At 39.2% G+C, this 16,616-nt stretch overlaps 1 protein-coding gene across 1 annotated transcript in view; it reads left to right on the forward strand.

Annotated features, from left to right (window-relative positions):
• Positions 1-16,616, forward strand: part of TFPI (tissue factor pathway inhibitor) — a 42,171-nt gene that overhangs the window by 8,779 nt on the left and 16,776 nt on the right. The window contains exons 2-3 of the mRNA XM_082483913.1: positions 2,407-2,526; positions 12,170-12,370. Of these exons, the coding sequence (XP_082340039.1) occupies positions 2,412-2,526; positions 12,170-12,370 (316 nt within the window). The 5' untranslated portion in view covers positions 2,407-2,411. The remainder of the gene's footprint in view (positions 1-2,406; positions 2,527-12,169; positions 12,371-16,616) is intronic.

The following is a 16,616-nucleotide window of genomic DNA, read 5'->3' on the forward strand; positions in this document are numbered from 1 at the left end:
GGGCAACTTCAGGTTACCTTGTAGAGAGTTATTTTGTTCCTCTTTTAAAGCATGACTGGAGGGATGAATGAAAAGACTTGCTGTAATTATTTCTCTAACTTTTGGATAAAAAAGTAAAATTCCTACAAGGCCAAGTACCACAAAGCTTTGCATGGAAGAAACTCTGGTATTAGGCCAAATGCATAGTAAGAGGTAGTCTGTTTCTGGAAATCATAGAATGGACTATGAAAGCTGTAGAGAAACATTGTTGCCTCTATTCACTTTGTGCAGAATTATAGTCAATAGAACTCCTTTTTAAGATGTTTTCCTGGTTTATGTTGGACTACTGTTATACTCTTACACGGTATTATTTTGATATCTTAAAAGCTTTGCTTATAACATATATGATTTATTTCTAGCTTCTGAAGACTGACACTATTTTTGCCAGGTAGTGTCCAAAGAGATCTATTTCTGTGGATCTTTTGGCATTCAACTTCATGCACTTTCACAGAAGCTGATCAAATTCAGGGCAAACTTCCTGAAGCTGTGACAGTAATGTCAAGGTTGGCCATTCCCCCTGGTCTGGTATAGTTACTTTTCTTTCAACCTGAGTTATAGTATGTACTGTGCTCAGAAAAAAAGTTGGAGAGGGAATGTCTGTTCTTTGATTGATTGGAAAACTGAAAATTACCTGCGTGATGACAAGAAATGCTGAAAATATCCCAGAGAGAGAGCATGCTGCTGCTGATGTCAGGTGCTCTAACTCAGAAGTATTCAGTGGGTAGCAATGAGCATTTCAGTAAAGGCTCTTCGTTTCATTTAATGGTGAAATATTTTAAAAAGTCACTGATGAGATAACATTGGGACAACAGCTGGGAGAAGGATGGCATTAGAAAATGGAAATAATTAACTAGCATATAATTATCACATATAAACAAGAGACTTCCAAACAGACGGACAAAAAGTAAGGCAAATGAGAGCAGATGGGGTACACAAGTAAATGTAGACAGTAGCATTAATGAATGTAATTAAGTCTATGCATCTGGCATAGTAGAGTGAACTGATAACTGATAAATCCATAGCACAGTGCCAAGTTTTTTCTTCCCTGTGTTTTAGCAGTGTTGTAGGGATATCCTGCAATCAGCCAAGCGACCTGTCAGCAGTTTCTCCAGTAAAGAGGCTGGGGAAAAATTATTTTCATTATGGATTATCCATTCTGAATGGCGCAAACAGATTACTAGAAATTTATTGCTGGGAAAGGGGAAAAATAATACCTTATCAGATTAAGTTTTAATATGTAAAATAGTATAGGAATGTAAAACCGGGGTTCTAGTTAGAAAGAAAAATGAGGGCACTACCTCTGTTCTTTGAAAAATACCTGAAAATGAGTGTTGTAGCTTTTGTGTGTTTTCCCAATTTTCATAATTTTTCAGAATTTCTAACAAGTTGGTTTCTATTCCAAGAGTAGTTATTACATCTCTAGCAGAAAGCAACAATTTTTGAATTTGTTCATAGGTGTAAAAATTTGCCAAAGTTTAATATCATACTTTAAGAAAAGAGGATATCTATAGGGAATCTATCTGTCGGGAGCTAAAAGAGATATTGACCCTATTCCCTAATTAGAATTCAGACATCCTTAAGAAACTTTTAGTTAGTTGCAAAATATGTGTTTCTAAAAAAAGTTCAAGCAGAAGTTTTCCAGAGGTACTCACGTATGTGCATGCATAACCTCATCTTTGGCAACTTGAACATGCCCGCTGCCAGAGAATGAAAGTATTTTCTTTGTGTGAATGACAATGGTTGCGCTGATCCTATGTGAAAAATAATAGCTCTGCACTTAAGTGAGGTATTCAATATTAAAGGGATCTACAAGATACAAAATACTTCTTAAAACGTTGAAACCCACGGTGCACAAAGTTCACTGACTCCTGTGAAATGGAACTTACAGAAAAGTCCAGGAACTTGGTAACTATACATTGATGAAATATTTGTTAAAAATAGAATCCTATGTTTGTGGCAACAAATCTGGGGTGGGCAGACAAAGTAAAACTTGGAAAGATTTGCCATACCAGCCAACTATACACAGTATTAATTAAAAGGATATTAAAAGTACAGTGTGTTACGTTTTATATCATTATGTATTCTAAGAGGTGATTTCAATTAGGGCTTAAAATAAAAATAATAGCAATGCCTCTAATTCGTACTGGAGATGGGATAAGACACTTGCAGTCAGCTGAGCACAACTATAAATCTTATCTTGTTATTCATTGTGCTTACAATATAATTATACGAACATCATTCACATTATTTCCAAAGCTCCCAGTTTGTATATCTGCCCATACGGCTATGCACTACCCTGCTAATGACTTTTGCAGAGCACTCAAGGAATTTGATTGAAGTGTATATTGTCATTTATATGTTATACAGGAAAGATGAAAGGAAGAAAGAAGGGATGTTCCTTACCTTTAACCTTGATCTTGCTGTTTGTCTGTATCACTGGACATGCAACTACTGACGTAGATGACGGGGAAGAGGAGGATGTTCTGGGTAAGAAGTTACAAAAGTGACACATAAAACTATCTCAAATAACGAAACCCACAATGTTAAAATGCACTGTAGATGTAATTCTGTACCTGAGAATCTTTCTGGGAAACTTTTGAAAGTGGAACTAAGCTAAAAATACACTGGTTTCTAACTAACAGGGAGATGCTCAGAATTTTGCATCAAGCTCTAGCAAAATTGCCTTCTATAAGGCTTCTCTTTCCCACGCTTTTTGGAACTTCTAATCCTAATCAAACATTGCGTTAGATATCAAGATTATTCCCTTAAAGCTTTGCTTTAGGACCCATGGAAAAGTTCAGTGTTTAGGGAAAAGAGTATAGAGCTGATAAACTCAAGTTTTATCTCTCCATGTGAATGGAGCAGAAACACAATGAATAACAGCGTAGACTGATGTTATTCTGTCCTGTGCAGAGCTCTCTTGAGTTACAGTTAATTTGCAAAGTTTGGTCTAAAGTTGATGCAATTGCTTCCCTAGTTGTTTTTCCGGGCCTCGAAACAGCTCTTTGTATAGCCCCAAGTGATTTGATATTGCTGGATAAATAAAAACTCACCAGCTAGAAAGAGATTTTTGCTAAGAAAAAGAATGTCAAAAGTGTGACTGTTGGAACTGGGGAGGTTCTCGGCTTCTTACCATTTTAAGATCGTTGTTTACTTTCAGTGCATTGAAATTAAGTAAGGTGGATCAGACTTCTATACTGGACATAATTGTGAAAGATATTTTAATTTCCTCCCAAAAAATTTAAGAAAGCAGATGAGGGGGAAATACACTTTTTGAGCTGTACAGAAATATTCTTCTTTCCTTTGAGAAAATGATACACAATTGTGATCTCTTTCTTAAGCTGCAGACAACTATGGAGTGAATACTTCTCCCATTTTACAGGCCTGATTTTGAAGCCTAACTGGGAATGCAGCTAAGGGGAACCTTTTTCTTTATTTTATCTTGGCACTCTGCTTAATCTGCTCATGTCTTGTCCAATTTCCATCCAGATTATTTCTCTCTATCAGTATTTTGCTACAGTGTTCCTTGACACAAAAATATTAATTGTGCACAATCATGGCTATACTATGGATGGAGCTGGTGCTTTAGGACGGTGTCACAATTAGTCACTACAATTTAAGATATGTGCTGTTCCACATTAAGCATATGTTTAGAATGGCTGTGTAGCCAAGACTGTTTCATACAGGATGAATTTGTTTCTCTTTAGCCCTGAAATGCGTAAATTCCCTTCTTGTTTGAGGGCAAAGCCACTGCAACTCTTAATTTTATAAACATCCTTAGCCTAAGCTTCCAGTTTATGAAGGTCAAATTGTCTTGCTTGTTAAAATAACCCACTTCATCAACAGAACAAGAAATCTGCTGGATTAAGTTTTTGCCTCTATTTACTTTGTTTATAAAAGACAATAAAAAAATAATCTCAAGGAAATTAAATAGTCTCTTTTATTGGGCATTATTTTATTATTTATTATTTTACAGCTAGTCACTTAAGATTATATAACCAGTAACCTATTTACTATGAGGAACAGTTCTGAACTTTTGGGCATGTATTCCAAAGTTTTTTAAAAAAATCAAATGTGATGCTGAGAAATTAAACTAGGACCTTGTTTTGGTGACTACGGAAGACTCAGTTGAAACGTTTACAAAAAACTTTTTTGCAGTACTCTGTTGCTATGAAATGATTAGATTGTTGCTAATTAAAATTGTATTTGTGATTCCTTAAGAGTGAACTTCTGCTCTCAGTAAATTTAACTGTAGACATTTTGTAGGCTGCAATTTCACCGATAGCATTTATTTTCTGAGTTATGGATAAAATGAGTTGCGTGCATCCATTATTTTTAATGCCATACTTTTGGATCACATTAGGTACAAGTACTTTGTGAATCTGAGGATTTTTTTTGTCCATTAGTATTTAAATTACAGTAAAAATTAAGGTTGTAAGCCAAATCCAATGGGATAAAAAGGATTCTCAATTTGTTCTCATCTGGCAGAAACTGTCATTTTTCCACCAATAAATACTGGTGATAACAAAAATAAAAGATATAAATATAACTAGTTTATGTATACTGTTCAGTAATAATACTTTATGTGGTTGGGAGCACTTTAGTTGATATTCCAAAGCCTGAAGAAAATGACTCACAAGTTGAATGTGCTTTTTATTTGTATGTGAAATTTTATCAGGAATAAATGTGACTGCTTAAAGAAAGGGTAGGAAACACATGGGTAGGAAGAGCCCTGAACAGTGTGCGGGTGGGAAGCTGTCAAACTGATGAAGACGGAGAGAGAAAAAACAGCTATTCATTAGTTACAAGGTGCTTAGTGTTGATATCACTTATCAAAGAGAGACATTTACAAGAAAGCCTGGGAAGATGACAGCATATCTTTATAATTAAGGATAACCACAGAAACTCTTGTGAGGTTGAGAACCCATAACCTAAGCAAAGAAAGCCAGAAAGTATTTTCCATAAAAAGTCAGAAATATTCCTGACCAAGTTTTCTTTTCCTAATTCAATTAATATTGTCCTATTCTGAAAAACAACTATGCAATAATACTGTTGTCTTTCATATTTATTGTGCCATAGGTATAATAGAGGTATCAGTTCACTTTCTAATTAAAAGGATGTATTTTTAACAACCAGCTTTGCAGATTATCCTTAGGAGTCTGGAAGTCAAGTTAGAGTCTTGTATTATGCCTGCAGCAAGGGGAAAAAGCATTGGTTTTATTTGTATTCATGTAAGAGGATTAGAGACATTATTCACCACTTCTGGTTTTGCAATATCATATTGCTTACAAGTAAAATGATGACGCTACTTTATGTTGATCATATAAGGTCCATGCGCTCGGGGCTACAGCATGACTAATTGTAGATTATTAGAGCTTTCGCAATGAAATTACTGCATGACAGTTAATAGTGGCTGTTCTTGTGTTAAGCAGCCACGTCCTTAGTTGCAAAAGTTGCCATGTGAATGACAATAAAAGTGAGAATGGCTGTGCTGTGTAGGACCAGTCTTGGACTGTATCCTGTTCCTGACAGTTGCCAAAAGTAGGGAGACTGAAGGAATGGAGGAAGAAGGCAGAGACATAAAGTATCTGCACTAAACTCTTGCTCATTGTGAGCCATTTCCACGGCATTACTTTGCACTTTCCAGAAACTATGGAGTGGAAAGATTGTTAAGATCGTAGCAGACGCTTGGTGCCTTCTGCTATGAAAACCTATGTAGATGATGTAATGAAGTTATTAAATTAAGAGATCAAGGACCAGGAGAGGAGAGGAGGTGTTGCTTTGCTTATTTTATTTTTAGTATGTCAAGTAATCACTTTTATGTGATGGTGAGCATCAGCTGTAACCATCCCTTAATGTATTTCTAGCAAAACAAACTCAGTTTTCTTGGTCTAGGGTAGTACAGTCCAATAATTCTACAGGTTTGCTAAGTTTATTTGGATCAGATCCCTAAATTGGATAAGTAATAAATATCTAACGGGGCCATTTCCAATGTGGAGGATTAAAATAATTTTCTTTTTAAAATGACAAATGCAACATACTATACATACGAAGGAGAACTAATGTGTTCATAAATATAGCCATGCTGGATCTTGTTCTTGCCAACAAGGAGGGGCTGGTAGACAGTGTCAAACTCAAGGGTAGCCTGGGCTGTAGTGACCATGACATGGTCGAGTTCGAGATCCTCAAGGCAGCAAGGAAGGTGCGCAACAGGCTGACCACCCTTGACTTTGGGAGAGCTGACTTTGGCCTCTTGAAGAATCTGCTTGGTATGGTGCCATGGGATGAGGCGCTGGAGGGAAGAAGGGCCCAAGAAAGTTGGTTAATATTCAAGGACCACCTCCTCCAAGCTCGTCATAGATGCATCCCTACAAAGAGGAAGGCAGGCAGAAAAGCCAGGAGGCCTACATGGATGAATAAGGAGCTCCTGGACATGACCAAAAGGAAAACGGAAGCCTATAGGGAGTGGAAACAGGGGCGGGTAGCCTGGGAGGTATACAGAGGAATCGTTCGAGCAGCCAGGGATGGGGTCAGACAAGCTAAAGCCCAGGTAGAACTAAATCTGGCCAGGGACATTAAGACAAACAAAAAATCTTTCTTTAAGTATGTCAGAGAGAAAAGAAAGACTAGGGAAAATGTGGGCCCTCTCCGTAAGGAAACGCAAGAACTGGTTACCCTGGACAGAGACAGAGCTGAGGTACTCAATGACTTTTTTGCCTCAGTCTTCACTGGCAAGGACTGCAGCCGCACTGGCCATGATGCAGAATGCAAAGGCAAGGACTGGGAAAATGGAGAACCTCCCACTGTAGGTGAAGATCGAATGTGAGACCACCTGAGGAATCTGAAGGTGCACAAGTCCATGGGACCTGATGAGATACATCCGCGGGTCCTACGGGAACTGGCAGATGAAGTCGCTAAGCCACTAGCCATCATATTTGAGAAGTCGTGGTGGTCTGGCGAGGTTCCTGCTGACTGGAAAAGGGGAAACATAACTCCTATTTTCAAAAAGGGAAATAAGGAAGACCCAGGGAACTACAGTCCAGTCAGTCTCACCTCTGTGCCTGGCAAGATCATGGAGCAGATCGTCCTGGAATCTGTGCTGAGGCACGTAGAAAACAAGGAGGTGATTGGTGACAGCCAGCATGGCTTCACCAAGGGCAAGTCATGTCTGACAAATTTGGTGGCCTTCTAAGAAGGGGTTACAGAGGCAGTGGACAAGGGACGATCAACTGATGTCATCTAACTGGACTTGTGCAAAGCGTTTGACACTGTCCCACACGATAATTGAAGATCAGATAATTGGTCTCTAAATTGAAGAGACATGGATTCGACAAATGGACCACTCGGTGGATAAAGAACTGGCTGGACGGTCACACTCAAAGAGTTGCGGTCAACGGCTCGATGTCCAAGTGGAGAGCAGTGACGAGTGGTGTTCCTCAGGGGTCAGTAGTGGGACCTGTACTGTTCAACATTTTTGTCAGCAACATGGACGGTGGGGTCGAGTGCACTGTCAGCAAGTTTGCCGATGATACCAAGCTGTTTGGTGAGGTAGACATGCTGGAGGGGAGGAATGCCATCCAGAGGGACCTGGGCAGGCTGGAGAGGTAGGCCCAAGCCAGCCTCATGCAGTTCAACAAGGCCAAGTGCAAGGTCCTACATCTGGGTCGGGACTATCCCAAACACAAATACAGGCTTGGCAGGGAATGCCTGGGGAGCAGCCCTGAGGAGAAGGACCTGGGTGTGCTGATTGACGAGAAGCTCAACATGAGCCAGCAGTGTGCGATCGCAGCCCAGAAGGCCAACTGTATCCTGGGCTGCATCAAAAGAAGTGTGGCCAGCAGGTCAAAGGAGGTGATTCTGCCCCTCTACTCCACTCTCGTAAGACCCCACCTGGAGTACTGCATTCAGCTCTGGAGTCCCCAACATAAGAATGACATGGACCTGCTGGAGCGGGTCCAAAGGAGGGTGACGAGGATGATCGGAGGGCTGGAGCACCTCTTCTACGAGGAGAGTCTGAAAGAGTTGGGGCTGTTCAGCCTGGAGAAGAGAAGGCTCCGAGGAGATCTTATTGCGGCCTTCCAGTACCTAAAGGGGGCCTACAGGAGAGCTGGGGAAGGATTTCTTACAAGGGCATGTAGCGATAGGACAAGGGGGAATGGCTTTAAACTAGAAGAGGGCAGGTTCAGATTAAACACGAGGAAGAAGTTTTTCGCTTTGAGGGTGGTAAGGCACTGGCACAGGTTGCCCAGAGAGGTTGTTGAGTCCCCATCCCTGGAGGTGTTCAAGGCCAGGCTGAACGTGGTCTCGGGCAACCTGGTCTAGTGGGAGGTGTCCCTACGTATGGCAGGGGTCTTGGAACTCAATGATCTTCAAGGTCCTTTCCAACCTAAACCATTTTATGATTCTATAAGGTAGAAAATAACTGTTGAGGTACCCATATAACAAGGTTGTATTTGCTGGAGAGTGAGTGAAAGTTGCAAAGCATTACAAAAATAACGCAATGGTTTTGGCTTTTTTTTTTTTTTTTTTTTTTTTACAAGTAGTTCTGTGATGTATTAAGAAAAAAAATCAAAGGATAATCATTCTACTCTATTTGGCATCAGTAATGCCTCAGTTGAAGGACTGTGTTCTGCTCAGGGCAGCATACTTTAACAGTAATTCAGACCAATAGGAAAAGATCCAAAGGAGAGTTGTAAGAGGGTTAGAAAGCAAGGCCCGTAAAAAGATTGGAAGAGGGGAGTTTATTTAGTGTAGAGATAATTAAGAGGAATCAAATGCCTTCTGAAAGAAAGACTGGACGGTTTTAAATTATTCTGTCTATTCACGGAAGAAAGTACAAAATGATTTAATATGTAATAAAGAATATTTAGGCTGTATATTACAAAAAAGGACTGCCTTGTGAGAAGGCTAATGAAATTCTGGAACTCGGCTGCATCATGTTGCCGGGAATTTTGCTTCACTGGACTTTAAGAACAATTTGGACATCTGTCAGAAAAAGTATTTATCCCATAGAAATATGTTGAAACTTGAATGAGAAACTCCCTTAAAATTCCTTCCAGTTTTAGCTTCCCATGTTTCTATTGAAGAATATTCACTGACCTTCCTGACAGACAACTTCCCTAAATGTCATATCCTGTGCTCTTCACACAAGACCTAAAATGTAGTAGGAGTAATTTGTTCCAGTGTTCAGGAGCAGAAGAGGAGACCTTATAGTAAGAAATAGTTTTCTCAAGATATATTCCACATGTAAAATGAGTACAGGCAGACTTGTATCCATGCAGATCTACTGGCTGAACACTCAAGCTTGCCTTCTCATCTGCTGCCCTAATCTGAGAAGGAAAGCTAATTTTATATCAGCTGTATGAGTTAAGTGTTCCCAGGTGTAAAAATAATGGGCAAAAATTCTTTCAGTGTTCCCAGCCACAAAAATGATTCAGTTCCCATTAATCCCTTTGAGACTTGTTTCTTCAGAGTCGCTTGATTATTGTTCAAAGTCGGAGGCTTTGGCCCCTGGGGGTTTCACAGGGTACAGATTTTAGTCAAAGTATGGTAACTTGCTAGTGTTCCTAGGCAAATAAATGTCTGATTGCCAAAAGATGTGACACAGATAGTCATTATATGTTTGCAGCAGATGTCAGTACATCTGACAGTGTTAACAGTGTCACTGTGACTGCAGAGGAAAGGCCTTAGGAGGTAAAGAAAACAATAATTTAGTTCTGTGGGTTTGATGGGAAATAGGCTAGGAGTTGAGACCAGAAAGTTCCCAAGATAAACTCGACTAAGCCATCATCTTTGTGTAGTTTTGCAACAGTGCTTGCATGCTATTTCTGTTTTGGTAGCTCACAACATTGGTTTCGAGTAATGTAGCAAGCAAAATGAGTTGACATAACCCCATGTTTGAAATTCCAGTAGTTAGGAAACCCAGTAAGTTTTCACCACCTCTCCTAGACTGAACTGGGTCACCGACACAGGTTGTGTAGAAGATCTCATTTCTTGTGTGCCAAGACAATAACCTGTTTATAAACCAGCTGCCAGCCCTCACCCCAACCACATTTGAGTTGGATTGGTTTCTGTGGAGCTCTGCATGTTTGATTTTACCATTTCAGGAGTTATTCCAAAAGTTACTGAAAACTTTGATGCTTTGAAGGCATTTTTTCCGTATTACTGAGTGGGGGAATTCCAAAGTTTCATTGTGCAATGCAATATCCTCTCAACTTTTCAAGTTGAGCCTTTTTAAGTTCCTTCCAAAGGATTCCCAAACCTGTTGGATAACTTTAGACCTTCGAGGTCCAATTTGGAATCTCTTGCAACTTCTAAATCCTAATTCTTCATGGACTATGGAAGAACCAGATAAGGAAACTGGCAAGAAACAAGATTCAGAAATCTGTTTGGCAAGCTGAGCTCCATAAGAAATTTACTGGATATAACACCTCTTAAAAAATGTTTATTTTAATTTGTCTACATTTCCTATTACGCAGTCTTCAATATTGTTTTCAAGTGTATTTTCCTAACTTCAAAGTCTGTAAACATAATTTCACTAACCAAGAGACAGTCACAAACTATCTTAGGGACTGAATAGTTAATGAGAATATTGAAATTAGTCATCTTAATCTGCATTTTAACACCAAATTGTCCATTTTTGGGAGATCCAATTGCGTGCTACAGTTTTTGTGTTGATGGTTGTGTAATAAAGGTTGATAATTTTTCAAGGATTTAAATGCTATGAATTCAAAGATTTTATTACCGAAAATTGTTTCTTTCCTGTAAGTTTCATATTTATTAAAAGGCTCAAATGGAATAAAACTGGTAAACTTCCATTGACCTCAGTATTTATGAGGATTTATCACAACTGTGTGTTTCATTTAAAGATTATATAATAAGGCCAATTTTACATGTTAAAATTAGATATCCACAGAGCAGGTAGGTGGTAGTCATACCAATTTCCTTTTTACCATGACATAGAGCCTGATTTTTGTGGATTCTTTTAAGTAAAACTGGAAAATTAATCTAGTTAGTAGTAGGAAGCTGTGCAATTATCATATAAACTCTTGTCCTCATCCTCTTTTTTTTCTTATGCCACTGCAAAAAGCACTGATAGATACTTTTGCATATACATGTTAAAAGACATCAATGTTCTGATTAGCTCTGGGAGAATGAATGAAAAATTTCAGGTCTGTTCTCTTGGCTGCTATTGCAACCACACAAGCTCTATAAAGCTCTCAAACTCCTCTCGAGTAAAACAGTTCCTTGGAAAAGCAAAAAAGGAAAAGATATTAAACCATGTATTGATAAGGGAACACTATCACAAGCTGGATCTTCAGTCAACGTTTCCTTAAAGACAATGACAGTGTAAAACTTTGACAGTATTCTTCACAATATATATAAGAATTTTTATGAAACGTTCCCTGACCTAATAATGTATATTGAAAGATATAGAAATGACACTATTTGAAAAGATATGGTTCCTTTTCACCTTAACTTTCTAGTTGTGTACTTCTTAGCTCTTGAAAGCTGTAATGCAAGAACAGTGAGATCAAGGTAAATATGACATTATGATGACCTTTCAATCGTACCGCATGGATTTATGAACCAGTAACGTGTAATCTGTTAGGGAAATGGTGCCCTCTGCAGGGCTGTCTTGCTTAGTTCATCCCACGTTGTTTGCTATGAGATGTCTTTATGAGCAATGTTCACTATTAGATGTGTATGGAAGAGCGCACAAGGAACCCTCTTTCTGCCTTTTTTTTTTTTTAATGCATGGGCAGTCACTGCATCCTTGGGAGCTGCTAGGATTTTCTCTATGTATTTGTTGTTCAGAATTGTTCACTAGCTCCTGTGAGTAAGCCAATATCCATAGCTATTTAGAGATTCATGATGAGTTAAAGTTTAAAATATGAGCTGTTTTGGTTGAAAATTGAAACTACACATTTGGTTTGATTGAATGGAATTCGTGCTACAATACAGATGATGATTTTCTGTTTACATCTATGTTTAGTGTGTTTAGAGGTTTACAGCCAGATGTTATGCAGTGCCTCTCTAGCAGAAGACGCAAGCAACCTCATTTTGAAGTTATGCTGTGCAGTGAAGAATAACTTAATAACAGTTATTCTACTTCTCCTCTTTATTACAGGGGCTGCTTTGCCACCACTGAAACTGGGACATTCAGTCTGTGCCATGAAAGCTGATGAAGGTCCATGCAAAGCAATCCATATACGTTATTACTTCAATATTCAAAGCCGTGAGTGTGAAATATTTGAATATGGTGGATGCCATGGCAATGAGAACAACTTTCTAACGCTGGAAGAATGTCAGAAGAAGTGTGGGGTAACAGGCCAGTACCCATTCTCTTTATCTCCTACCCGTTCTTTATTTGTATCTGTTATTTCTCATCCACAAACTGTATGAATTTTAGAAGTAGAGGTCCTATGCAGTTCCTATTAATGCAGTAATGTGGTACCTCTAATTATGTTCCCAAAGTATTATACTATGTTTCAGTCGTCTGAACTATTTTACATCGTGCAAGCAAACATTCAGGATTTGGAAAGATAAGTGTGACTTTTTAGTGGACTTGTGGAATAGAAAGACCAATACAAGAAAACTCATTTTCTAGCTCAAGCCCTGTTTTGAACAAGTTCTTAAAGCGAAGTTGATTTTGAGGCTGGGCTAAGCTGGTGGGCAGCAGAGATGTTCTTTATTGCTTTCAGAGTATCTAACCCAATTTTTGATCCCAGGTTTCTCCTTCACTGAGAAGCTGATAGAGGCTGTCCAAACTCTTGGGCAACTTCTGCGATTCAAAATAATTTACAGTAGTAAATAATTCTCATTAATATGTATTTTTAGAGACTGAAGTCTCTAAAAGTCTTATTGACAGTTTCCTCTGGATACCTAATGTAGATCTTGCTTTCATGGGAATTAGATGGAATGTGTCTGGCTGTGTAAACAGGAAGTGATAACACGGGAGTTAAGGGGGGGGACACACAGTAGAAATAGAAAGAAAATTCCAGAATAAAAAGCTCCTCAACGGTGTATGATAATTAGTATAGCAACTATTTGGGGTTTTTTCCCAAGTGAATTCGTATAGTGGATGTGCATTTGTTTAGACTTTGAGGTAAGATAGAAGGATTCATTCTCAACAGAAGGTACTTTTCAGCCCCGTATGCCTTGCCCAGCAGCAAAACGGGTTATTGTTACTGAGCTCAAGACAGTGATGCTGGGCAATCCTGCAGTGGAGAACAGTTTCTAGGTTAGTTTCTAGTATGTGCAACACGATTGGATGAAAATTGTTAATCTCTCCTGCCTATTAGAGATGTGCCCTGGTAGCACCCTACTGCTATGCAGATCTCGGTAAGTGTCACTTCGTTTTCCCTATTTTTATAAATTATTCTAGCCCTGGGCCTTTCCGTAAAACTGCAAATCTGCCGATGTGCTACAGGGGCTGAGTTGGTTTGCAGAGTATAAATTTGTACCTTCTAGAATTAGCATAGGTCACTTTAAAGCACAGCAAGTTTATATATGGTACCAAAAATGTTTTCAGAAATTTCAGATGAGAAAGCTGATTTCAGAAGCTTCTTTGTGGGTTTTCTGACCCAAACAGGCTACGTATATACATAAGACAAGCTGACTTATAGCATTGTGCTTTCTCTGTAATAAATATAAATGTCTCTGTCAGCCATCTCCCATCCCTTCCAGAATTCACATCTATGTAGTATTTAGATCAGGCCTTAAATCTGTTACATTGTCTGTTTCACAACACATCTGTATTTCCTGATAAAGATAACTACGAATTGTGTCACTAAATTTATTCTAGACATCAAAGTGTAAGCATCCGTCTCCCATCCTGGTGTCAGAGTAACAGCTGGGGCTGATGCGCACATTACCCTAAGTAACACTTTGATGTTTGTTCGTTATGATGCTTCTAATCCTCAGAACCTGCAACCATTAACTGATCATACCAATAAGCCAGGTATTGCAAATTTATTATCTTCCGTTTAATGACAGAAAAAGAAAGGTGGTAAGGTGACAGAAAAATAAGTGAAGTCCATAGACTGTGCTAGAATCAGAGCAGGAAGTAGAGCTCAGCGCGTCTGGCATTTACTTGACCAGTAGGTATAACCTTTTCTCTTCTATCTGTATGAACTATATAGTCTTGATACTATATTATATAGTCTTAATACTTATTAACACTTCCACAAGGTTGAACAAGTTTTTCAAATAGTCACAGGGGTTTAAAAGGAAAGGTAAAGTTACTAAAAAGATGTTGCAGGTTCTCTGTTTCCTTATACTGCTTTCCAGCCATCCATATAGGTAGCTAGTCTTTCCTCCCAGATGTGTTTATGTGATAGAATGATTCGTTTGAATACAAAGCAACGCACCAGCAACACATGTCATTATCCAGCACAGGCTTTGTGAATTTCTCACGTCGGTAATTCAGTTCTTTGAGTCGCGCTTTTGTCCCTCTGTATCCAGTCCAGCCACAGCAAGGGAAAGAATAAGTGAGTATATGTATTTCTTAGACATTTCTAGCGTGACAATTTCCAGTGGTGTTTATGATTTACAGCGTAAAGCAGGGTTGCTTTCTTACCTGCGCAAAGTGAGCCAGAATAGTGTGGCTGAATGGAACAAGGCCTCAATGGAACTGTATGTATAAATAATAGCGAAATTTAACCTAATGTGTTGTACATGAGCACAAAGTTTCACTGGTGAGAAAATACTGGAAGAACAGCCAACCGAGGAATTCCCATCCTTCCTAACAGGTATCCCTGGTCTTGATCCCTTTGATCTTTACAGCGAGAGACTGCATGCATTTTATTTACTCACAAAATACCCAGTCAAGGCATTATTTACCATTCACACCTATTTTCTGATCTGATGGTGTCACCATACCTTTCTGTTATTGTACCTGGTACTATAGACAATCCACTCAAAATAAAAAAAAAAAGAATAAACACAAATCTTAAATTTTAGAATGAAAGGAGATTTCATTTATTTTTCACTTATGTTTTGCTTTCAAACAATTGCGTGATTATAAAACTATCAGGTTGGAAAAAACATTATGAAACTTCACTAACAACTTGCCAAAATGAAAATGGTCAGGTCACTCCATTCTTTAGTGAATGGCAGTTTTTCAGTGCATTTTACTCTAAGGATTAATTTGAAACTTATCTTTTGGTGACTTTTGGCAAGATCCACTAATGACTCTCAGAGACGGGATGTGGTCCACAGTAGCAGTGGCAAGAATCAGTCACAGTCTCGCTCTGTCTTTCAGGATTCATATGTGGGTAAATGCAGTGCTAATGATATTAAAATAAGGTATATCTTGGAATGACATTCCATTGAGGGAAAATGATATGGAAATCATAATTCCTTGGTTACTAAATAACATAATCTGGCATTTCAAGTCAAAAAAGAGGTGACATAGAGAAAAAGCATCTTCCTGAACGTGAACACCTTGCCCTAAATGCAAGCGCACATAAAGTCAATGAAACTCTGTCCTACTTGGATCTGAATTGGGTCTTAAGCCAACTCTTATTGAACTGGCTGAGAAGGGCAAGAACCCTTACATCAGTGATTCATTTTCTTTTCATGTTGAAGTCTTAGGTACAACTAGAAGTGCAGATTATTATTTTGGCGCTCACATACCTGTATTTGTTTCTTTAGAAATCAGTTAGGATAAAAGCTATTTATAATGTTGTTCTTTCTCTAGACTATACTATTTGTATCTTGGATTCTTCATACCTGAGTAAAAGATATTAGATACAAAAGGGAGATAGAAGTCAAGTAATATGTTTTGAGATCTTCATAAGAAACTACTGAATAGGAGCAGATGACAGGTCACGGAATCACAGAATTCTCAGAGTTGGAAGGGACCTCTAGAGACCACCTAGTCCAACTCCCCTGCCAAAGCAGGATTGCCCAGAGCACATTACTCAGGACTGCTCCAGGCGCGTCTTGAAAATCTCCAGAGAAGGGGACTCCACAACCTCCCTGGGCAGCCTGTGCCAGTGCTTTGTCACCCTCACCGTAAAGAAGTTTTTCCATGTATTTGAACGGAACTTCCTATGTTCTAACTTGTGCCCATTACCCCTCGTCCTGTCACTGGGAACCATTGACAAGAGCCTGGCTCCATCCTGCTTCAACCCACCCTTTAGATACTTGTATGCCATAATAAGGTCTCCCCTCAGCCTTCTCTTCTCCAGGCTAAAGAGTCCCAGCTCTCTCAGCCTTTCCTCATAAGGCAGATGCTCCAAGCCCTTAATCATCTTAGTTGCCCTTCGCTGGACTCGCTCTAGCAGTTCCCTGTCCCTCTTGAACTGGGGAGCTCAAAACTGGACACAGTATTCCAGTTGTGGCCTCACCAGTGCAGAGTAGAGGGGGAGAATGACCTCCCTCGACCTACTGGCCACACTCTTCCCTATGCAGCCCAGGATTCCATTGGCCTTTTTGGCAACAAGGGCACATTGCTGGGCCATGGATAATTTACTGTCTACTAGGACCCCCAGATCCTTCTCCTCCGAACTACTTCCCAGCAGGTGCGCCCCTAACCTACACTGGTGCTTGGCAGAAAATCAAACAAGGCA

The sequence above is a fragment of the Vanellus vanellus genome, assembly GCF_965231255.1.
Source record: "Vanellus vanellus genome assembly, chromosome: 5".
NCBI lineage: Eukaryota > Metazoa > Chordata > Aves > Charadriiformes > Charadriidae > Vanellus > Vanellus vanellus.